Here is a 24,512-nt window from a genome sequence, read left to right as displayed (position 1 = left end):
GTGTTCTTCTCCGAGTGTTAATATTCTCGCAGCCGTGTTTTGAACCATCTGAAGAGGTTTAGTGTGAGATGAAGGAAGACCTAATAGCAGGGAGTTGCAGTAATCTAGTTTAGCAAATATTATTGATTGCAGAATAGTTCTGTAGTCTTGAAAGTGGAAGAGTGGTCTTATTCTTTTTAAGACTTGGAGTTTATAGAAGCAGTCCTTAGTAGTTTGATTTATGAATGCTTTTAGGTTTAATCTGTTATCAATGATAGCTCCCAGGTTTCTTACTTGTGGAGCTTGTAAATTGGGTGGAGGATTTGTGTCGATGTTACTGTTTTCAGATGAAATTAGGAGGAGTTCGCTTTTTGAAGAGTTTAGTATTAGATTAAGGTTGGAGAGGAGTCCATCAATTTTTTTTAGACAATTTTCCCAGAATTCAAGAGTTTTGGTGTAGGATTCTTTGACGGGGATGACTATCTGGACGTCATCTGCATAAAGAAAGTGTTTAAGGTTTAAATTAGTTAGCAGTTGGCAAAGAGGGAGCAAGTAGATATTAAAGAGCGTTGGTGAAAGGGAGGAGCCCTGTGGAACTCCCGTAGATGAAGAGTAGTGTTGAGATTCTTTGTTGTGAATTTTTACTTTGTATTTTCTGTTCTCTAAGAATGATTTCAACCACGATAGAGCTGTTCCTGTTATTCCGATGTTTGCTAATTGTATTAGCAGTGTGGAATGGTTAACCGTATCAAAGGCAGCTGAGAGGTCCAGGAGGATCAGTAAATAAGTGTGACCTTTGTCCAGGCCCATGATGAGGTAGTCGGTCAGGGAAATTAGTAGTGATTCAGTACTTAAAGCTTTTCTGAAGCCATATTGGGCCGGGAACAGAATTTTATGTTCCTCGAGGTAGTCTGAGAGTCTGGAGTTAACTAATTTTTCCATTACCTTGGCTATGAAAGGGAGATTGGATATAGGACGGAAATTGGTAGGATCATTAGGATTTAAGTTAGGTTTTTTTAAGAGCGGTTTGATGGATGCAGTTTTCAGGTCGTCCGGGTAGATTCCTTGTGCTGGGAACAGTTAATGATGTCTGTCAGGGCGTTGGAGATTGTGTCTGGTATTAGCAGGAGAAGTTTGGATGGGATGTGGTCTAATGGGTGAGATGACGGTTTCATTTTCTTCAATGTAGAAAGTATCTCCGTAGTAGTGATGGGTTCAAAGGATTGTAGAGTGATGTTTTTGTTGTGGTGGAAGTATGTGTTGGATGGCGTTGAGGTGTTTGTTCTCAGCTGTGTTATTAGGTTGGAGATTTTGTTGCTAAAGAAGAGGGCCAGTTCCTCTGCTTTTTCTTGTGTTAGGTTGGCAGGGATGTCAGGAGTCGTGGTTTGCGTTAAATTAGATACATAGGCAAAGAGGGCTTTGGAATCAAAGATAATATGGTGGATCTTCTGTGCAAAGAAGTCCCTTTTTGTTTTTAATGTAGTGCTTTTGTATTGGTGGAGTGCGAGTTTGTAAGCAGATAGGGAAGTCTGTGTTGGTGTTTTCCGCCATTTGCTTTCCTTCTGTCGGAGGGAGTGTTTCAGTTTTTGAAGTTCTTCTTTGAACCAGGGTTGTCTTTTGGAGGTGTTGTGATCGAGTTTTTTTGTTGCCAGAGGACAGAGATTATTAGCTGCTGTTTCTGTTATCTTGGACCAAGAGTGGAGGGCTGAGTTGGGGTGAAGAGGTGTCTATAAGTGGGAGTTCTGGGCCAAGATGATTGGTAATTCCTCGGATGTGCACGATTTCCCTGTATATGAATTCAGGTTGTGGGACAGGTTTTTTGCTTATTTGTTCTAGCGAAAGGCGGAAGCTATTAAAGTATGGTCAGACATGGAACAGGTTGGCCTTGGGTGTAGTTGATTGAGAGATGTTAGAGTTTACAAATATAAGTCCAGGGTATGACCTGCTCTGTGGGTTGGTTTGTTTATGATCTGCTTGAAGCCTATGGCCAACATGGCGGTTAGGAAAGATTCGCAATTAGTTGAGAGAATGTCTCCCAATATTATGGCGGGGTGCTCCAGATTTAGGTAAGTTGTTGTTAATTCTAGTATGGGTGATGCATCGGATTCCAGAAGGCCTGGGGGAGCATAGATTAGAAGGATTTGTAGACTGTCAGATTTGAATAGGCCTGTTTCTATTTTTTGAAGGTGAGTTAATTGGGCATTGGGTAATTTTTAGCTCTTTTTTGGCTGCTAGGAGGATACCTCCACCCCTTTTCTTCTTTCTAGGGATCGAGAAGATATCGTAGGTTTGAATTGGAAGTTGGTTTATTAGTGCGGTGTCCGTGTGTTTAAGCCATGTTTCAGTTATGGCGCAGAAGTCAGGATTTTTGTCCAAGAGAATGTCATTGAGTATTAGTGTTTTCTTGGAGAGCGATTGAGCGTTGAATAGTATCAAAGAAAAAAGAGCTAGGCCTAAAGTTTGGGTAAACGGGGAAATCATGATGGGGATAAGTGATTTGTAGGTGGGTGGGCGTGAGATCAAAGAATGTTTTCCTGTGAGAAAGTTCCTGTGCTGGAGGATAGGAATTGGGAGGCCCATGAGCATTGTGGTCAGATTGTAACTGGTGTGCTGTATTGTAGTAGAGTATTAAGTCTCGAGTGCGGTGAGAGCAGGATGGGTTTGATGATAGTTCGAAGACTGGTAGTGTTGTAGAGTTGTAGAAGGTTTGATAGTAGTGTGTGATTGGACGAGAGCTTGCTGTATGAGGTTTAGGTGCGTGGCTTCTGGAAGAGGCTGGATGATGATTGGAGGAGTGGCTGCTGGCGGACGAGTTGGATGCGTGCTGGAGATTGCAGTGCCGAGTGCTGAATTCTGGTAAAGGTGATTGTTTGTGGTTTTGTTTGAGAAATACTTGGCACTCTAATGACTAGGCTGTGGTGTGTCCGGTTGTATCTGGGGGCGTTGTCATGACCTAGAATTATTCTGTCAGAGCTCTAGCGGTATTGGTGTGTGTTATCTCCTGGGACGCTCCAAGGGGCGCACTAAGGGGCAGGCCCCTTAGGTCGTGCTCCTTCGGGTGCGCGACGCCCGGCGCGCGACGCCGCTGGTTGTCTCTGGAATTTAAAGGATTTCTCCTCTAGGTCTAATAGGTTGATTCTCTTCCGGGGGCGCGGCTTTCAATTACTAACTGTTTGTTGAATTGGTGGCATCGGGTCCCACGTGGTCTGCGGGTCGGATCGTAGCGCCAGGAGGCAGGGCCTCAATCTCGGTGGTCGGCGGGGCTTCTCCCCTGCCGTTGAAGCAGGGAGCTATGCTGGATATGCGTGAGGTATCAGTTTTTTTCTTCTCCCCTGCCGTTGAAGCAGAGAGCTATGCTGGATATGCATCGAAAGTGAAGTATCAGGCACATTTGGTTTGGGGTAGTAACCGCCGTAACAAGCCAGCTACTCCCCGCTTGTGAGTGTGAATCCTTTTTTCTTCTCCCCTGCCGTTGAAGTTATGCTGGATATGCGTGAAGTATCAGTTTTTCTTTTCCCCTGCCGTTGAAGCAGGGAGCTATGCTGGATATGCGTGAGGTATCAGTTATTTTCTTCTCCCATGCCGTTGAAGCAGAGAGCCATGCTGGATATGCGTCGATAGAGTGAGTATCAGGTACATTTTGTTTGGGGTAGTACCGCCGTAACAAGCCAGCTGCTCCCCGCTTTGTGAGTGCGAACCCTTTTTCTTCCCCCTGCCGTTTAAGCAGAGAGCCTCTGCTGGATGTGTGAAGTAAACAGTTTTTCTTCTCCCTGCTGTTGAAGCAGAGAACTATGCTGGATATGCATTGAAAGTGAAGTATAAGAATGGAGTGATCAAGCTAGTTGAAAGGCATCAGGAATAGAGGAAGGTGGAGGTAGTAATTTGGTTATTTGGTTTGAGGTAGTAACCGCCGTAACAAGCCAGCTACTCCCGTCTTTGTGAGTGCAAATCCTTTTTTCCACATTTCCTCTTGCTGTTGAAGCTTAGAGTGATGTTGGAGTCACAGTAACCATGTGTATGTTTATTGAATAAGGGTATTGTCTCCAGGCAGTAGCCATCATTCTGGCGAGTCACCTACTCTTCATTGGCGGCCTCTTGACTTATGGATCCACAGTGTTTATCCCACGCCCCTTTGAAGTCCTTCACAGTTCTGGTCTTCACCACTTCCTCCGAAGGGCATTCCAGGCATCCACCACCCTCTCCGTGAAGAAATACTTCCTGACATTGGTTCTGAATCTTCCTTCCCTGGAGCTTCAAATCGTGACCCCTGGTTCTGCTGATTTTTTCTTATGGTAAAGGTTTGTCGTTGCCTTTGGATCATTAAAACCTTTCAAGTATCTGAAAGTCTGTATCATATCACCTCTGCTCCTCCTTTCCTCCAGGGTGGTACATATTTAGATTCTTCAATCTCTCCTCGTACGTCATGCGATGAAGATCCTCCACCTTCCCTGGTCGCCCTTCTCTGTACCGCTTCCATCTTGTCTTTGTCTTTTGTAGATACGGTCTCCAGAACTGAACACAGTACTCCAGGTGAGGCCTCACCAAGGACCCTGTACAAGGGAATAATCACTTCCCTTTTCTTACTCGATATTCCTCTCTCTATGCAGCCCAGCATTCTTCTGGCTTTTGCTATCTCCTTGTCGCATTGTTTCGCAGACTTCATATCATTAGACACTATCACCCCAAGGTCCCTCTCCTGCTCCGTGCACGTCAGCCTTTCCCCCCCCCATCGAATACAGTTCATTCGGATTTCCGCTCCCCATATGCATGACTTTGCACTTCTTGGCATTGAATCTCAGCTGCCATATCTTCGACCACTCTTCCAGTTTCCTTAGATCCCGTCTCATTCTCTCCACTCCTTCCGGCGTGTCCACTCTGTTGCAGATCTTAGTGTCATCCGCAAAAAGACAAACCTTACCTTCTATCCCGTCCACAATGTCGCTCACAAAGATATTGAAACAGGACCGGTCCCAACACCGATCCTTGCGGTACACCACTTAAAACCGCTCTCTCTTCAGAGAAGGTTCCGTTTACCATCACACATTGTCTTCTGTCCGTCAACCAATTTGCAATCCAGGTCACCACCTCGGCACTCACTCCCAAGCTTCTCGTTTTATTCACCAGTCTCCTGTGCGGAAGGAGTGTGTATGTGTGTGAGAGATTGGGAGTTCATGTGTATGAAAAAGGGATCGTGTGTATGTGAGGGTGCTAGCCTGTGTGAAGGGATTGTGTATGTGTGAGACAGAGCCTATGTGAAGGGGTGCATGAGAGAGAGACATAGGTAGCCCGTGTGAGGATGTATGTGTGAGAGAGAAAGGGAGCTTGTGTGAGTATGCAAGAGAGAGGGCCCTCTTTGAGGGGATGTGTGCGTGCGAGAGAGTGAGGGAGGGAGCCTGTATGAGGATGTGTGTATGTGTACTAGAGAGAGGGAGCATGTGTGTGAGAAAGGGAGGGACAGAGGGAACCTGTGTGAGGGGCAGTACTGAGAATCGGGTCAAACTCTGGGACTGGCGATAGTGTGGAAGGGGTTGAGCTTAGAGGTGGAGGGGAGAGATACTGGCAGGTGGTAGAGTTGAGGCCTGAGAGGGCAAAGTGGCCAGGAGAGCGAGTGGAAGGGACACTATTACAGTGAATTTCTAGGGAAATTCTGCTCAAAATATTTAAAATTCTGCATTTCTAAGTAATAACTTTTTTCTGTATTAATTTAAAATGTAATTACTTAAAGACTGTCATGTAAATTGTGTTATTTTGACCAAATATAAATTTTGCAGAATTTTAAGTTTTTGTGCACAGAATTCCCCCAGGTGTATTATGTGGGGCTAGTGCAGCCAGGGCTGGTGCAAGGGTATTACGTGTCCTGTGCAAACCTTACAGCCTTGCACCCCCAGCCCACCTTCCACACACAATTAAAAATTATGTACGGTATTTGTAATAAGATTTTACATGAAAAAGGCCATTCAGTCTTCTGAAAGAAAAATATCAGAACATGTCTATTATATTACATGCAGTGCTGTAGTGTCAATCATAAAAACCTGCAAAAAAGGTAAATGAAATACTTGGAACTTATATGGTATTAGGCTTATTGTAACATACTGGATGTGGGCTTAGCTTTAAGAAAACCATAAATAAACTAAATTACAATTACAATATAGAAAACTTCCCAGATCAAAACATCCGTCAGCACCTCAAACAGTAAAAAACCCTTACCTATTAAAAGCAACACTGCAAATATTACACCAGGGCCCTAAAAGATCAATACACCTCCTATTAGGAAACCAGAACCAGCCAAACTGCTATAGATCCCTATACAGAAACTATACCCTAACAGAATACCTCACACCCTGGTCTGGCATAGGCAGAATACAGACAGACCCTCACTAAATTCAGAATAAAGAGAACAAAATAAAAAGAAAACATACCAACAAAAATTTAACTGTAAACTGCAACAAGCAGTTGCATATGTAAAACAGAAACATTACCATTCTTCATAAAACATTAAACAATAAAACAAGAAATATAAAATGTAATAGTAAACCATATAAATAATGAAACAAATATTTCAAAACAGCTGATGAATGCCATATCCAGTAATTTAAAACTATAGAGCCCAATATTCAATAAACAACTTAGCTGGATAAGTCATACTTATCTGGCTAAGTGGCGCCGTTTGAATATCTAGCTATGGTCTGTGGGCACAACTTAGCAGGTAAACAGGTCTATCCAGTAAAGTGCGGCCGAGTTACCCCGCTCCTAACCCGCGTTCTACTCACTTCCCGGCGCGTTAGCCCTTCCTGCGATCCACAACCCCCTTTAACCTACTCCTACCGCGTCCTAAAATCCCCGGGCAACCCCTTCCGCATGCGGCATGTATATTGCATGCAAACGAGCGAATTAGCTATTCCCTACCATCCAGTAACACGCGCCCCGACTATCGCTATTGTACCCTGCCGTTTGCCCGCGTTTAACCTGCTAACTTACCACCTACCCCTACCCCTGCGTTAGAGGCAGGGGTAAGGGTAGGCGGCAAACTTTCCCCCAGCCTCCGCTCTCCTGCCCTGGCCGCGTCCATGGGTGCCGGTCCCCGGGGCAGCCCCAGTCCTCTCCCCTCCTCCCGAAGCCAAAAAAAAAAACCCGAAAAAAAAAGTTGCAAGAGAGAGAGGGGAGAGGACAGGCAACCCTACCTTCGGCATTGCCAGTCCTCCCTCCCCTCCTCCCGAGGCAGGCGCGAAAAGCAGCCTTGCTCCAGGAGGAGGGGGAGGGGACTGGCAGTATAAAGCGACTTACTTTTGCAGCCCCCCATCCGAACATCAGCGAACGCGACCGCGGCTCCCCTCTCCTGCCCTCCAGCTGCTCAGGAAGATGGACGTTCACGTCTTGAGCGGCCATCAGCAGAAATGGATCGCGGCTCCCCTCCCCTGACTCCCGGCAAAGATGGATGCCTGCACGGGGGAAAGCGGCCCTGTGTGTGCAATTGGCCACTCAAGACGTGATGTCACATGCCGTGACGCCAAACATCGTGACATCACGTCTTGAGCGGCCAATTGCACGCACAGGGCCGCTTTCCCCCGTGCAGGCGTCCATCTTCGCCGGGAGGCAGGGGAGCCGCGATCCGTTTCTGCTGATGGCCGTCTCCTCCGGAGGGCTGCAAAAAAAAGTAAGTAGCTTGGTCGCTTCACACTGCCAATCTCTCTCCCCTCCTCCCGGAGCAAGGCTGCTTTTCGCGCCTTGCCTCGGGAGGAGGGGAGAGGGACTGGCCATCCCGAGCTTAGGATTGCCCGTCCTCTCTCCCCTCTCTCTCTTGCAACTTTTTTTTTTTTTTTTTCGATTTTTTCGCTTTTTTCGTTTTGTTGCTTCGGGAGGAGGGGAGAGAGGGCTGACAATCCTGAGCATCGGAGAACTGTCCACTTCCTGGTACCTGTCATTTCAAAATATCATTTGAAATGACAGGTACCAGCACGTCCGTTGAAGCATTAGGCCGCGCAAACCCGTTTTTACTGTATAGATTTTAGCCAGATAACTTACAGGTCAAATCCAGTACCGAGCGGTAGGAAGAGCTGCGTTAGTGCCCCGGCGCACCCGCGGTTGCCGCACGCACAGTGCAGCTCACCTACCGCTTGATCCTGTATGTAAATAGCTTGCTAATGCAAGCTGCGTCTTAGAAGTGTCCGTGAAGCGTTAGACCCGCGCAACCCGTTTTACTGTGTAGAGCACTACAGCGCTCTATACAGTAAAACGGGTTGCGCGGGCCTAACGCTCACGGACGCGCTAGTATCTGTCATTTCAAATGTAAATAGCTTGCTAATGCAAGCTGCGTCTTAGAAGCGTCCGTGAAGCGTTAGGCCCGCGCAACCCGTTTTACTGAAATGACAGGTACCAGGATGTGGACAGTTCTCCGACGCTCAGGATTGTCAGCCCTCTCTCCCCTCCTCCCAAAGCAACAAAAGCGAAAAAAGCGAAAAAAAAAAAAGTTGCAAGAGAGAGAGGGGAGAGAGGACGGGCAATCCTAAGCTCGGGATGGCCAGTCCCTCTCCCTTCCTCCCGAGGCAAGGCGCGAAAAGCCGCCTTGCTCCGGGAGGAGGGGAGAGAGGATTGGCAGTGTGAAGCGACCAAGCTACTTACTTTTTTTTGCAGCACTCCGGAGGAGACGGCCATCAGCAGAAACGGATCGCGGCTCCCCTGCCTCCCGGCGATGATGGACGCCTGCACGGGGGAAAGCGGCCCCTGTGCGTGCAATTGGCCGCTCAAGACGTGACGTCACGATGTTTGGCGTCACGGCATGTGACGTCACGTCTTGAGCGGCCAATTGCACGCACAGGGGCCGCTTTCCCCCGTGCAGGCGTCCATCTTTGCCGGGAGGCAGGGGAGGGAGCCGCGATCCATTCTACTGATGGCCGCTCAAGACGTGACGTCCATCTTCCTGAGCAGCTGGAGGCAGGAGAGGGGAGCCGCGGTCGCGTTCGCTGATGTCCGGATGGGGGGCTGCAAAAGTAAGTCGCTTTATACTGCCAGTCCCCTCCCCCCTCCTCCCGGAGCAAGGCTGCTTTTCGCGCCCTGCTTCGGGAGGAGGGAAGGGGGGACTGGCAATCCCGTCCTCGATATCCGGAGTGGGGGCGCAAAAGAAGTCGCTTCGTACTGCCAGTCCCCCTCCCCCCCCTCCTCCGGAGCAAGGCTCTTTTCGCGTCTGCCTCGGGAGAAGGGGAGGGAGGACTGGCAATCCGAAGGTAGGGTTGCCCGTCCTCTCCCCTCTCTCTCTTGCAACTTTTTTTTCGGTTTTTTTTTTTTGGCTTCGGGAGGATGGGAGAGGACTGGGACTGCCCCGGGGACCGGCACCCATGGACGCGGCCAGGCAGGAGAGCAGGGGCTGGGGGAAAGTTTGCCATCTACCCTTACCCCTGCTCTGGGGTAGGGGTAGGCGGTAAGTTAGCAGGTTAAACGCGGGGCAAAACGGCGGGTAAAAAAGGGATAGTCGGGGCGCGCGTTACTGGATGGTAGGGAATAGCTAATTCGCTCTTTTGCATTGCAATATACATGCCGCGTGTGGAAGGGGTTGCCCGGGGATTTTAGGACGCGGTAGGAGTAGGTTAAAGGGGGTGTGGCATCGCAGGAAGGGCAACGCGGCGGCAAGGGAGGAAGTGAGTAGAACGCGGGTTAGGAGCGGGGTAAACGCGGCGCACTTTACTGGATAGACCTGTTAGGTAGGGAATGGCGGATCAAAGAGGAAACAAGTTAGCCAGATAAGTTATCTAAGGCCAACTTACAGATCGATACAGTAAAGTGCGGCCGCGGTTACCCTGTCCTAACTCGCCTCTACTCATACTTTTTCCGGCATCGTTAGCCCTTCCCGCGATACAACTATCCCCCTTTACACTCATCCCTACCGCCCTCTTAAAATCCCGGGTGACCCCTTCCGCCCGCGGCATGTATATTAAATGTAAACGAGCGAATTAGCTATTCCCTCCCATACAGTACGCGCGCCCCCCGACTATCGCTTTTTTACCACCCTGCCCGTTTTGCCGCACGTTACCCTGCTAACTTACTACTGCCTAACCCTTACCCCTACACAGCGTTAGAGGTAGGGGTAAGGGTAGATCGGCAAACTTTCCTCCCCCAAGCCCCGCTCACATACCCTGGCCGCGTCCGGTCCTCAGGTGCAGCCCAGTCCTGTCCCCTCCTCCCGAAGCAAAAAAAAAAAAACCCCCGAAAAAAGTAGCAAGAGAGCGAGGGGAGAGCTGGCAATGCTACGCTCGGGGCCTGCCAGTACCTGTTCTCTCCTCCCGAAGCAGGGCGCGAAAAGCAGCTTGCTCAGGAGGGGGGGGGGCAGTTTAAAGCGACCTAAGCGATTTACTTTTGCAGCCCCCCCCCCTCCGGACATCAGCGACGACAACCAGCGGCAATCTTACGCTCAGGCCTGCCAGTCCCTTGTTCTCTCCTCCCGAAGCAGGGCGCGAAGAGCAGCTTGCTCCGGGGAGGAGGGGGGGGCAGTTTAAAGCGACGAAGCGACTTACTTTTACAGCCCCCCCCGCCCCTCCTCCGGACATCGGCGACGACCGCGCTCCGACAGAGAGAGAGATTGGGAGCCTGCTTATCTTCCATTAACAAATTGCTCTCAAGCCTTAATCTAATTCTCATTCCAATAAAACGGAAATACTCCTTATCTCTCAAGACGGTAACAACCGCCAGGCCAAAACGCAAACCAATAAATCAACCCATCCTTTGCTGCCCAAGTGAGAAACCTAGGAGTCATCATGGACGATCAACTAAACTTAAAGAGATTCGTCAATAACACTGCTAAGGAGGGGCTTTTTTTAATATTACAAGTCCTTAAACGTCTCAGACCACTACTTGCACTTCCAAGACTACCGATTAGTACTCCAAGCAATCATATTCTCTAAAATCGATTATTGCAATTCGTTGCTAATCGGCATTCCAGCTAACACCCTTAAACCCCTTCAAATGCTGCAGAACGCCGCAGCCAGGATACTAAGACCAGCAGGAGAGATCATATCACCCCCATTTTGAGGGACCTACATTGGCTCCCAATAAAGTACAGAATCTTTATACAAAACACTATCAATCATTCACAAAACCATACACAAGGGCTTCCTCTTGAACTCAACTCTCCACTTCAATGTCATCTACAACTAGACCAACGAGAACAGCTTACAAAAACACTCTACGAACAACACACGTCAAAACTTCGCTAAGCAAACGCGCATTGTCTTCAGCAGGTCCATCAATTTGGAACTCCCTATCTTCTTTTCTCCGAACAGAACATTGCCCAATCAACTTCAAAAAGAGACTAAAAACCTGGCTATTCGAACAAGCGTTCCAATCATGATAATAAGATACATCAACGCCTACTCACTAGCACATAGTCCATCAAAAGACCCTCAACCAAGCTTAAAATATAAAATATTACATAAGATAATTTTCAGTTTCTCCATCCTCTATTATGTACTAAGTTATTTTACCCATGTTATTTTACCCATGTAATCTGTTCCAAGTTTAATACCCTGTTCTATGTAACTTGCATTCCTCATGCTTGTCTTTTTTCAGTTACAATGTAAACCGAGATGATATGCAAATTCTGCATGAATCCCGGTATATAAAAATGTTAAATAAATAAATAAACAAACAAACAAATGCAGGCTCCCAATCTCTTTCTCTGACACAGGCCCACACAAATGCAGGTTCCCAATCTCACTGTCACAGGTACACATACAAGCTCCCAATCTCTCTCTCTCTCTCTCACACAGACACAAGCTCCCAAACTCTCTCATACAATTGTGCCTCTACTTATTGTTCGGCCCCGGTTTGCTGCTGCATGTCTCTTCATTTCCTTTGTCCCTGCTGGCTCAGATTCCAGCGGTGGCCAGCTGCCCATCGCTCTTCTCCTTTGGCCCCACTGGCCCAGACTCCAGCAGTGCCCTGCCGCTGCGTCACTCCTCTTCTCCTTTGGGCCCGCCAGCCTGGTGCTCACCGTCGCTTTGCTCCTCTTCTTCTTCGGCAATGGCCCGCTCCCACATCTCTTCTCTTGCAGCCTGGGTTCTGGCAGCAGCCTGTTTCCTCTCCTCCACTGGCTACTAGCGGCTTCTTTAGCTCTTTGCTCACCTGAGCATGTGAACACAGCAAGCAACCAATGCAGTAGTCATGCTGCAACCTTTCATCATGTGACCAATGTGACAGACCACCAGTGCGTGACTGAAGCCCTGACAGGCCAATCCGCCCCTGGATTTGGCATAGCAACAGGAACCAGCTGACAGGGATCCCCCTGCACTCCTCCCAGGCTGCAACAGTGGCATGAGCCAGACAGACCTCCCATTGCTACCTCCAAGGCTGGTTCTACCTTTGTAAATGGTGAGGGGGGAAGAGTTGTGGTGGCAACGAGAGAGAGAGACCAGCAGGGAGATGTGAGAAGGAAGATTAGTTTGCACTCCGTTGCCTCACCAAACGTTTTCTGCTTTCCTAGCTCCTCCTGCCACCAGCTCTGAGGGGGGGGTTTCCTGGAGGAAAGTGGAGTAAGACTAGAGAAAGAACTAGAGGGAGAGAGAGAGACAGTGTGGGATGTTGAGGGGGGATTGAAGGGGAGGATGTGAGAGATGTAGGGGGGTAAGAGTAAGTGAGGGGGATTTGAGTGGCTACAGGAAGAGGGAGTGGGAGTGAGGGGTCCAGGGGACTGGGAAGGACGGAGTAAAGAAAACAGAGTTGCTTACCTGTAATTGGTGCTCTCCTAGGACAGCAGGATGTAGTCCTCACATGTGGGTGACCTCATCAGATGAAGCCCAGCATGGAAAATTTTGTCAAAAGTTGCTAGAAGAACTTTGACTGGCCACACTGAACATGCCCAGCATGCCACTATTCACATGTCCACGTGGAGTTCCTCTTCAGTCTCATAACATAGAATTCATGAGCAAAAAATAAAAACAAAACACAGGAGAACCCAACTACAGTGAGGTGGCAGGCGGGTTTACTGAGGACGAATATCCTGCTATCCTGGGAAAACGCCTCTTACAGGTAAGCAACTCTGCTTTCTACTAGGACAAGCAGGATGGTAGTCCTCACATGTGAGTGGATAACAAGCTACAGGCTGCTCCCACAGCACCTGACTGGGCGCCAACGGGCACAAGAAACTACAGTGCTGTTGGTAACAGAGGGAAGCAGCATGAACCCTAACAATGGGGCCCTAGGCAGAGAGAGTTGGGTTTAAGGCTGGAAGAGATTATGAAGGACAGATTGGCCAAAGCTACTGTTGTGCCGACCATCCTTGTCTAAGCAGTAGTGGACTGCGAACGAGTGTAGGGAACTCCACGTCGCAGCCTTGCAGATTTCGACCAATGGGAGCAGCCTGCAAGTGGGCTACTGCACGCCGCTGCAATAGCTCTCTCAGAGTGAGTCTTGACATGGCCTCCCAGCTGAAGGCCCGCCAGCATATAGCAGAAGCAGATACAAATCCACCAGCCAGTTGGACAGTTTGTTTTGCACCTCAACTCCCAATCTATTCTTGTCAAAAGATATGAAGAGCTGTGTGTACTGCCTGTGGCCTGATCTGCATTCTAGATAGAAAGCTAAGGCCCCTCTTGCAATCCAAATGTGCAGAGCCCGTTTGCCCTGGTGTGAATGAGACCTCTGAAAAAAGGTGGGCAGAATGATAGACTGATTGAGATGAAAATCCATCACCACCATAGGCATGAATTTAGGATGCGGAAGCAGAACCACCTTATCAAGAAAGAATTTCGTGTAGGGCGGATATGTAACCAAAGCCTGAAGCTCACTCACCCTGTGCACCAAAGTGACTGCCACCAGGAACTTCAGAATGCAGGAGCACAGTGGCTCAAAAGGATCACACATGAGCCACGCCAATACCACGTTTAGGACCCAGGACACAACGGGAGGCTTCAACTGAAGTAGACCCCGCATACACTGCCCTACTATGAGCTGCACAGAGATGAATGTACCAGCACACCCTGATGGTAAGAGCTGATGGTACTCAGATATGCCCTGACTGAATTGGTTTTCAACCCAGTCTCCGAGAGGTGCCACAGATACTCCAGCAACTTCGGAGTGAGACAGGCGAATGAGCAAGCATGACCCTCGCATCAGATGGAGAACCTCTTCCATTTCAGTCTGTAAGACTTCCTGGTGGAAGACTTCCTGGAAGCTACCAGTACCTGAAATATATCAGAGGTCAAGGGACCATAGGACTAGCTTCTCAACATCCTGGCCGTTTAAAGCTAATGACCTGAGGTTCAGATGGCACAGCCTGCCCCAATCCTGTGTAATCAGATCGGGGGAGGTCCCCAGACTGATCGGATCTCTGATCGACAGGTCTCACAGGAGCAGGAACCAGACCTGTCTGGTCAATAAGAAGCCACCAGGATCATGGTCCCCCTTGTCTGCTGGAGCTTCAAGAGGGTCTTCATTACCAGAGGAAGCGGAGGAATCACGTACAGAAGACCCTTGCCCCAATGGTGGGCAAAGGTGTCCGAGGCTGGTAGTCCGTCTGCCCTGAACAGGGAGCAGAAGTGGCTCACTTTGTTGTTGCAAGGGGAGGTAAAAAAAGGTCCATGTCCACGGTTCCCCAAAGCTGGAAGATCCAGTCTGCTACAGCTGAATCTAGCGTCCACTTGTGCGGTCAGAACGCTCGACTCAGGCGGTCCGCAACCACCAATGTCTGTCCCTGCTAAGTACATTGCCTATAGGAGCTGCCTTGGGACAGAGACCAGGCCCATATCTGCACGCTTCTTGACAGCGGAGGAATGAACTAGTGCCTTCCTGTTTGTTTATGTACCACATTGCCACCTGATTGTCTGTCTGGATCAGGACCACTTTTGTAGGACAAACGATCTTGAAACGCCCAAACAGCAGAGCGGATCACCCGAAGCTCCAAAAAGTTGATCTGGTATTGAGATTCCTGAGCCGACCAGCAACCTTTTGTATGGAGGCTGTCCACATGTGCCCCCCAAACCAGGGGGAATGAATCAGTGGTCAGTATGACCTAGGGAGGGGGAACTTGAAACAGGACCCCCTGCTCTAGATTGGACAGATCCTCCCACCAAAACAGGGAGACCTGGAGAGGCTGTGTAATGCAGACATGTGCATTATTTATTTACATCTTTTTACTATACCGACGTTCAAGACGAAAATTCTTATCACGCCGGTAGCATTGAGGTCCTGGGTCTCTGTGCATGCACAGACGGGTCAAGGGGGTAAACATGGACAGATGCTGCCATGTGATCCAGAAGATGAAGCAAAAGACGAGCCAAAACCTGCCGGCGTTGGCAGACCAAACTCACAAGGGATGACAGGGCAAGCACTCAATCATGAGGCAGAAATGCCCTGGCTTCAGCTGTGTCCAGTCTGGCCCCGATGAAGTCCAGGCATGGCGATGGGCTGAGATGGGACTTGGTGTAATTGATGACAAATCCCCGAGATTGCGGCACTCCGATGGTCAGACGGAGTGCACCCTGAGTGGCGCTCCTGACCAGCCAGTCGTCTAGGTAGGGGAACATCTAGGTGTATCCCCTGACGGCGGAGGTGCACCCCCACCAGTGCCAACCACTTGAAGAAAACCTGAGGGGCTGATGCAAGGCTGGATGGCAACACTCTGTACTGGAAGTGTTCCCTGTCCACAACAAATTGGAGATACTTCCTGTGACCACGAAATATCTCGATGTGGGTGTATGCATCTTTTAAGTTGAGGGTGCACAGTCTCCTCTTTGCAGGAGTGGGATCAGGGTGCCCAAAGAGAACATCTTGATGAAACTTATTCAAGGCTCTTCAATCGAGAATAGGGTGCAGGCCCCCTGTTCTCTTTGGTATCAGGAAATACCGAGAGTAGAACCCCCGTTCCCGCTGGTGCAGAGGAACAAGCTTGACCACTCCAGCCATTAGAAGGGTGGAGAACTCTGTCAAAAGTATTTCCTGATGAGCAGATGAGGTCCACGATAGACATGTGGGAAGAGTCTGCAGGGAAATCCCTGAAGTTTAACTGGTACCCTTGGTGAACAATGGAGAGAACCCACTGGTCCGAGGTAACGCAGGGCAAGTGGTCCGCAAAAAGATGCAGCCTGCCCCAAACTGAAGGGCAGGGTGCCGACGGTACGCCAATCTGGCTCATGCTCCCCTGCTCCGAGTCAAAACCCCATAGCGGGGCCCTGCTGGGTGGCTGGCTGAGTCCTGGGGGCCCACTGTTATCTGGAGCGACCCCGGGAGGCTGCACATGGCGTGCACGCCCGCGAGGCAGGAGGGTAATATTTCTTCTATTGATAGATCTTCCTAGAGCCCTGTTGCAAGGATTTTCTGACCGAGGATGACAGGTCAGAGGTGCTGGCCGAAAGGTGCTGAAGGGTCTCATGGTGGTCCTTCAACTGGGCCACCGCATCCCTGACCTTTTCCAAAGAGATTCTCCCCCGTGCAGGGCAGATGGGCCAGTTTGTCTTGGACCTCCGGTTGAAGGTCCAAGGCACGGAGCCAGGCCATCCTGCAGGCACCAATACCCGCTGCAGCCACCCTGGCTGCTGTCTCAGAAACATCATAGGTGGATCTCACCTCATGTTTACCCACCTCCAGACCCTGCTGTCCAATACTGAATTGGCATCCTGCTGCTGCTGAGGCAGGCGCTCAGACAGTTTCTGGACTTGCTTCCACAAGTTTCAGTTGTACTGGGTCATATACAGCTGGTAGGAGGCAATCCTGGCAATGAGCATAGCGTCCTGGTAGACCTTCCTACCCAAGGCATCCAATGCCCTATGCTCTTGACCTGGAGGAGCTGAGGAGAGGATGAGAGAGTGCTTGGCTTTCTTGAAGGTGGACTCCACCACAACAGATTGATGTAGGAGATGGCGCCTCTCAAACTCCAACGCTTCTTGCACTAAGTAAATTGCGTCTGCCTTCTGAGTGACTGAAGGAACAGTCAAGGGGTGCTCCCAGATCCAGATACTTGAAGATGCTACTATTTCCTTTGGCTTCACAAAGCCACAGCCACATCGATATAGCAAGCAAAACCTCCTATTAAGACGCTACAAAGAGTGGTCCCTGACGAAGATTTTGAAACACAGGCTGTGACGGGTAGAGCAGAGCTGATGTATTGAATGCTCTTGCACCACTTTAAGGATAAGTGTCCTTTAAAAAGTTTATGATGGGGTTGAAATAGCAAAATGTTAAAAGGTTTTCAAAATGTGGCATTACAAAAATATCGAGTGTTAAACCCTATGATTAAATATCTTGAGCAGGCATATTGTTCATATTTTGCAAATGAAAAAATTGCATTACCAAAAGAGAACAAGTGACAAAACGTTTTTTCAAACATCTGTGCCTTTTGCTCATTTATGAGGGTTATCACTTGAATTATACAAAAGTAGCATTCATATGTGCATGTGGTTCATTCACTTTTATTTTACTATTTCCTTTGGGACATCCATGAACTAGAGGACTTCCAGCATTTTGCGCCGGGTGGCCTCCGTCATCGCCCAGACAAAGCCCACAAAGGAAAGGTCTTCTGGAGGGGACCTATACTTCTCAGCCAGCGGAGACAGGTCCAAGAGAAGGTCGCCTGCGTCATCTGAAGAAGACTGAGGTATCATCCTCCCCTCCTCTTCTGGGGGCCGACCTGGAGGAACCATGCCCAAGCCTCTGAGTTTGGGCATCGATGGCACAGACAGCCCCAGGATCATCACAATCCCCAGTGGCCCGGGATCGAGGAATCACAGTTGCGGAACTAGCAGCCCCATGGGCACCATCAGCCATATCATCTCTTCTTCCTGAGAGGACCTGATGATGGGAATAGCTCCGGAGGAGAGCATCACTGGCCGCTGGGGCACCGATGTTACCCCGGGCACTGGTTGTGTCTGTAGTATGCCCAAAAGAACATCTAGATGCACGAGCAGAGGTGCCAAGAGACAGCGCAGGCTAAAGCACCGACATGGTAACCGATGTTGAAGGCGGCTCGATACCCCACAGGCTCGTAGCTCCGCTAGCTGAACCCTGCCATCCAACTCCTCTTGAAAAAATGGACTGAGGAGGAAGAGGGGGAGTCCTCACCAGAGCCTCAAGGAGGCTCGGTGCCCAGCACCAACACCGGTGGGGAATGCCTGGGACTCCCGGGTCACATAGAGGCTGAGGTCTCCTCCCCACGTGGGTCGCTTCGGTGCTGGCACGGCAGCCGCTGGTGCCGCATCTGTCCCGGTGCCGTGTAGAGATGGCGATTGGTGACTATGCTTGCAAGACTTCCCTTGATGCTTGGCCCAGTCCTTCCGCAGCGCCAGAGAAGGCGAAGATCCTGACTTCTCGGAATGCGAGGACACCAGAGATGGCCTACCTACGAGAGCGAGTCCCAACGGAGGAGTGGAAAGGATGGCATATCTAATGGCTCCCTGGGCCCTCCCGGTCAACGCCCCTGACGGCAGATTAGATGGTTCAGACCTTTTGGTTCCAAAAAGCTTTTCCATCTTATCCAGCCGTGGATAAGAGAGTGCACCCCTGGACGTAGTGCGACACCCCCAGGCAGAGGATACAAACCTCATGCTGATCAGTGATAGACACTGTCTTCGGGCCTGGGGGCATCGTCTAAAGCCAGATGACGTCATGAAAAACAACCAGCGAGCGGTCGATGGCCAGCAGCCACCAGACAGCAACACACTGGGAATTGACCGCAACAAGGGAGAAATTAAACCTACCATGCCGCGGGAAGGACACCGACCAGTGAAAGAGGGACACAGCGCATTAACAGCCAAAAATCGACCAGAAAAAAAACTGTGAAAAATCAAAAGAGCAGAGCTCCACTTCCACGAGGCAAGCACTTTGCGGAAAAAGAGAGACTGAAGAGGGACAGCGCTTGGACATGTGGATAGTGGCATGCTGGGCATGCTCAGTCTGCCAGTCAAAGTTTTAGAAGTTTCTAGAACTTTTCTAGAAACTGATAAAAGTTTTCCGTGCCGGGCTCCATCTGATGATGTCACCCACATGGGAGGACTACCATCCTGCTTGTTCTAGGAGAATCAGAGGGACTGTGCTGTGTGAATAAGGAGCATAGAGAGGCATATTTAGAGAGACAGTGAGCAAAGGGATCGGAGTGGGTGTAACATGTGAGTGAGGAGATCAATGCCTGGGGGAATGGTGTGAGTGATCATTCCTTCCTTTCCTAACCCTAAATCCCCCACCTTCCCCCATCCACGCCTTAATCCCTCTCCTCATTCCCTTTTCCTCTCCTCCCTCATTCCCCCCATCTTCTCCTCCATCATTTATCCCTCTAAATCTGAGATCCCTTCTTCATTTTCTTTTTCTGAGACCCACTCTCCCTCCCCTTATCTTCAAATCCCTTACCCTTCAGAATCTATAACTAAGATCCCTTTTCCTCAAATAAAGAACCACATAAATTAACTGGATACAGAAATGTTAGAGAATGTCTTTATAAAATGTAAAAGAAAAGAAATTACATTTAATATGCAAATATATGCAAAATTATGCAAACATACAATATAATCTTGAAAATCTGCCACAGGAACCTAGGGGCTTTGGCTATGAGGGGTTTAGGCACCAATGGAGCCATCTGATAGGTTACATTGGCACACACACACACGTGGTTTGCAGATGCGCTTCTGTTACCCATTTCATTTTGGCATTAAGATGCTCCAGAACCTTTAGCTGAAGAAAGCCATTGCTCTTCCTGAGTGGCTGAAAGCATCTGGGTGTTTGGTTTTATGACTCAGAATTTGCTGCTAAATATTAGCTTTAAAAAATGGGAAAAGCATGAACTACAGAAATACCTCGCGTCCCAAATAGGAGTTGTCGCTCTCAAAAAGAATGGCAGTGTAATGAGCAGCTTTTTGTCCAAAAGGGCAGCAACACTGGATCTGTCCAGAAAAGTAGAGGAATTTACAAGAGAAAGTTATTCACTCTATCACATTCGTGATATGCATTTAAAGGTTTATAATACTGAGGAACTAAAAGTAAAAAGCCAGGAGACAGAATTCTGCTTTTTGACACAAATGGCATACATCTTCTGATGTACTTAACCACAGTGCAAACAGTGTACTCAGTACTGCACCAAACTGCTACAAGACATAGCAAATAATTCATATTACCGTTTTGTTTTTTTTTAAATGCAATTATTTCAGATTTCTTTTTGAGGAAAGGCATCTCGTTTAACATAAGTCACGCAGGAAAACAGTTTATCAGCCACTGGCTTCCCATACTGAGCTGTCTCCGTTTAGACTACCTTGTACAGAAAGCAGATTGCATGGACACAGTAAATAGTAAGCTATTTTATTTGATTTATATTTCGCTTTTTCAGCCTCTTCAAAGCAGATCACATTCAGGTACTATAGGTATTTCCATATCCCCAGAAAGCTTACAATCTAAGGCCTAGATTTATCATTTTGATATAATGATAGCGAAATGACTGCCTGCCCCCCCCCCCCCCCAAAAAAAGGGGCAGGGTCAAAAGTGTAAGTTGGCCACATTGCGGTGATGTGGTATCGCACGCCACGGTTGTAGCCGAGCTGAACACTTTCACCCCATAGCACCAGTAGAAAAGGTATAGTATTTCCGACACTACTGCCCGCGATAATGTATGAAACATTAATCACTATCAGCCCCTCATTTTACTAAATGCCGCCCAAACTCCTCCCCTTCCCCTCATTTACATTTTAACATTGCGATGCAGTAGTTATCGCGTGTGTTAGGGCATTATTGCATGTGATAACGCCCATCACGATTTGAAAAATGACCCCCTAAGTTTGTACCTGAGGCAATGGAGGGGTGAAGTGACTTGCCTAAGGTCAAGACGTGGCAGTGGGATTTGAACCCTGGCTTTCCTGGTTCTCAGCCCATTGCTCTAAACACTAGGCACTCACATGCTCTATTCTTCACATTTCTAATTTGTCAGCCTAGCCACTTACCTGAGCGGATCTAAGGATGGGTATGTTGAAGGCCTGCTATCTGGGGAAGCATTCTGTAGGTAATCTATTATCATCTGCCTGACCGTCTGCACCTCGCGATCTGATCCCGCTGAAAACAAACACCACATAATCAACATAACCACCACCATTAAACACAGACAATTGAAAAATAATTAAACTTACATAACGACAGAGGATTATTTCAAGGCTGGGATATCATTTAAGGGACTTTTCCAGCACAGATGGTGCATATGAACCTTTTAGACTACAAAGGTTCCTTCTCTCTTATCTGAAGATGTGACCTTAGGGATGTACAATGCCCAATAAATTATATCCGAACCTGCCAAGAATCTAGCTTTCACCAGCACCTGCACAGCTACTAGAATTTTGCATGGAGAGTAAAGTTTTCAAAAGACATGTACTGGGGTAAACACCAAATTTACTCAGGCAAACTGGCATTTTAAAAACTGGCCCAGCCCTTACTCACCTACAAGCACATGTGAGGGGATCAACTACACATGCTTTTAGGTGGCAAGCATTTCCGGGAGCTTGTTTAGGTATGGGGAAGGAAAATTGCATCACCTCGCTTAGAATACAAGGTCACTTTGCATGTGGTCACTGTAAAGTTTGCCCGCTCTCTTTCAATGGCGAGGTTTTTACTTTAGCTGCTCGATGCCTGTTTAAATTATTGTTATATACATCTTATGAATCTTTGGGTGTGATCTATTTGATATGGTGTCCGTGCGAGCTTGCCTACATTGGAAAAACTATGAGACCGATTAAGATTAGAATACAGAAATGGGGAAGTGACGTCATCTGACCAAGATGGCCGCATAAATCTTCTCTCCGTCACCCGCCTCAGCATTAACAGCTAAATATTCCGGTTCCCACGCAGCAAAATCAAGGATTGTGTATTCTGCAGGGTGCTAACATTATAGCGAATGTGTCCACCAGAAAAAAAGCGGTGGATTTTCAGTAATATTCATTTGATGCCGGAGGCTCCCGTTTCGCAGCCCTGAGTGGAAGCATGGGGGGAGAAGGCCCCGATGGCGCAGGGCAAAAACAGCGGCTGGAGCTCCAAGAGTCGGATGGCAGTGAGGAGCCAATCCTTAAGAGAGATCTTCAACACTGGTTTCGTGACCTGAAAAATGACATTAAAACGTTAACAGATGAATTTCGAGAGGCCATCTCCTCCATCCATGCTGATATTCAAGAGCTGGATCATCGGGTAGACGACAGTGAGGGCCAGCTCGAGGAACAAGACATGCGGATAAAAAGCCTAAAAACAGATATTGCAACTATTCAACAGTTACAAGAGGACGCGGCACTTAAGCTGGAAGATATAGAGAACCGCACACGCCGCAATAATATACGTATTCGGGGTCTTCCAGAAGAACCAGCATTTGCAAACATAGCGGAGATAGTTCCGCGTATATGCCGAGCGATTTTGCAAGCCGCTGTGGCGTCAAGTAATGGGGACACCGCAGAAGTGTCCACGGAGATTGCGGTCGAAAGGGCACACAGAGCATTGGGTGCGGCGCCGAGAAATGCTCCACGAGACATTGTGATCTGTCTACAGAGCTTCCCGGTCAAGGAGGCTATAGTGAAAGCAGCGAGGAAACTCGAGGTGTTTTGAGTGGGAAGGCCATACACTGTCAATATATAACGATCTCTCACCAGCTACTTTGAAATGCCGCAGGGATTTTCAACAGGTTACAGCTCTACTACGGAAAGACAATCACAGATACCGCTGGCTTTATCCTAGTGGTTTAGCCTTCACGATCAACGGTGGTGTCCTCTCGAGTTAAGATGCCGGACGAGGCAGCGGACATTCTACAAGTGGTAGGGATGGCAATTGAACGCTCTGCTCCAGTAAACAATTCCAGCCTGCCAGTTATGGAGCCTGCAAAGTAGCAGAGAGCTGGGCAAGGGGGGCAGGCGCCTGAAGAGAACATCGGGATCAGGAGTCTTATGGCAACCAATGGCATCTGCTAGCAAGAAGGACCTTTCAAACCACCTGAAGGCTTGCTTGGAACTTTGTCTGCCTAGTTTCAAGGGAAATCTTCGTGGGACTGAACTGCTTGTGATTTTACTAAGCAGAAATTCCATTTGAATTTCACTTAGATTTAACAGGTTCCACAATCTGATCTCTTTTTGGTTAATCACCTGGAACCGGAGAGAGGGGAGGGATGTACTTCCTTCCTTAGGGGTCTACCTCCAGTGGGTGACTTTAGATATATGAGGGGTTTAGGGGTGGGGGGGGGGGGGGGGGGGGGGGGGGGGGAGGGGAAAGGGGAAAACTGCCTAGGTACACAGTTGGGTTAGGAATTATAGACATGATGTTAAGAATAACTTGGATTGCTGGCAGTGTCAGGAGGAATATACAAAAATGGCTACACTTAGGTTTCTTTCCTTTAATGTGAAAGGATTGAACTCACCAATAAAACGAAAACAACTATGCAATGACCTGTCTCGGCTGCAGGCTTCTGTGGTTTTTCTACAAGAAACCTATTTAAAACGCAGACATGAGCATTTATTCTGCCCGAGGACCTTTAATTCCAGATATTATGCCGCCAGCACTCCAGATTATAGATATAGTGGCGTGGGGATTTTATTTGCCAACAATTTGGGAGTGAAATTATTGGAAAAGATTTGAAGGCCCTAAGGGGTGTTATTTGATTTGGTGGTTGAAATTTTTAATTGTAAACTAACTTTAGTAAATGTATATTGCCCCAATAAGGATCAGGCTACGCTATTGAACGAGATTAATCAGAAATTACAATCAAGTGGGTGGGGGATTTTTAGTGATTGGAGGGGTCTTTAATTTGGCCCACAAGATTGGATTAGATACGTCTGCAGGAAAGGGAGGGGACACTCAGAAAGATAGAAGATCTCTCAAGCGCTTGATGCGTGATTGGCTTCTGATTGATATTTGGAGGCTTCTATATCCACATAACAGAAACTATTCCTTTTATTCCAGGCCCCACGGTACATACTCACGCATAGATTACTTCTTAATTGATAAAGCCTTGAGTGATCGCACCAGATCTGCTGACATAGAAAACATCACCTGGTCGGATCATGCTCCAGTGTCATGGGAGGTGGACTTGCCTAATCACGATTCAGGTGTCAGATTTTGGAAGCTGAATGATAGCTTACTCAAAAATAAACAATATTTCTTGAAGGCGCAACATCAGATTGAGGAATATTTATTGCTCAACTCCACACCGGGGATTTCTCCAGTGTCCTTATGGGAAGGGTTGAAAGCCATTATGAGAGGGAATTTTATCAGTTTAAGGACTCACCATAAGAGGAAGCAAGGAATATTGAGGAATCAGTTATTACAACAGATAACTGACTTAGAAAGGGTTCATAAACAGAGCCTGAATTCATCCATGTTTAAGAAATTAGAGGAGAAACATCAATTATTGAAAGATTTAGATGCAGATCAAGTGGCCCATCAGTTAGATCTGGCGAAGCAATTATATTATGAGCAGGATGATAAGCCTAGCAAGTTATTGGCGCATAAATTGAAGGGGCAAAGGACACAGTCCCACATTCACGCTATTAAGGATACGCAAGGGCAAACGCAAGTTCGCCTGCAGGATATTAAGAAATGCTTCCTGAGTTTCTATG

General features: G+C 48.2%; 1 protein-coding gene across 1 annotated transcript in view; it reads right to left on the bottom strand.

The window, feature by feature from the left end:
- Window positions 1-24,512, bottom strand: part of QSOX2 (quiescin sulfhydryl oxidase 2) — a 245,999-nt gene that overhangs the window by 124,049 nt on the left and 97,438 nt on the right. The window contains 2 exon segments of the mRNA XM_029611684.1: window positions 19,743-19,829; window positions 20,873-20,985. Of these exon segments, the coding sequence (XP_029467544.1) occupies window positions 19,743-19,829; window positions 20,873-20,985 (200 nt within the window).

The sequence above is a fragment of the Rhinatrema bivittatum genome, chromosome 8, assembly GCF_901001135.1.
Source record: "Rhinatrema bivittatum chromosome 8, aRhiBiv1.1, whole genome shotgun sequence".
NCBI lineage: Eukaryota > Metazoa > Chordata > Amphibia > Gymnophiona > Rhinatrematidae > Rhinatrema > Rhinatrema bivittatum.
The sequence above is the reverse complement of the archived record's forward strand: the minus strand, read 5'-3'. Positions and strand labels throughout refer to the sequence as shown.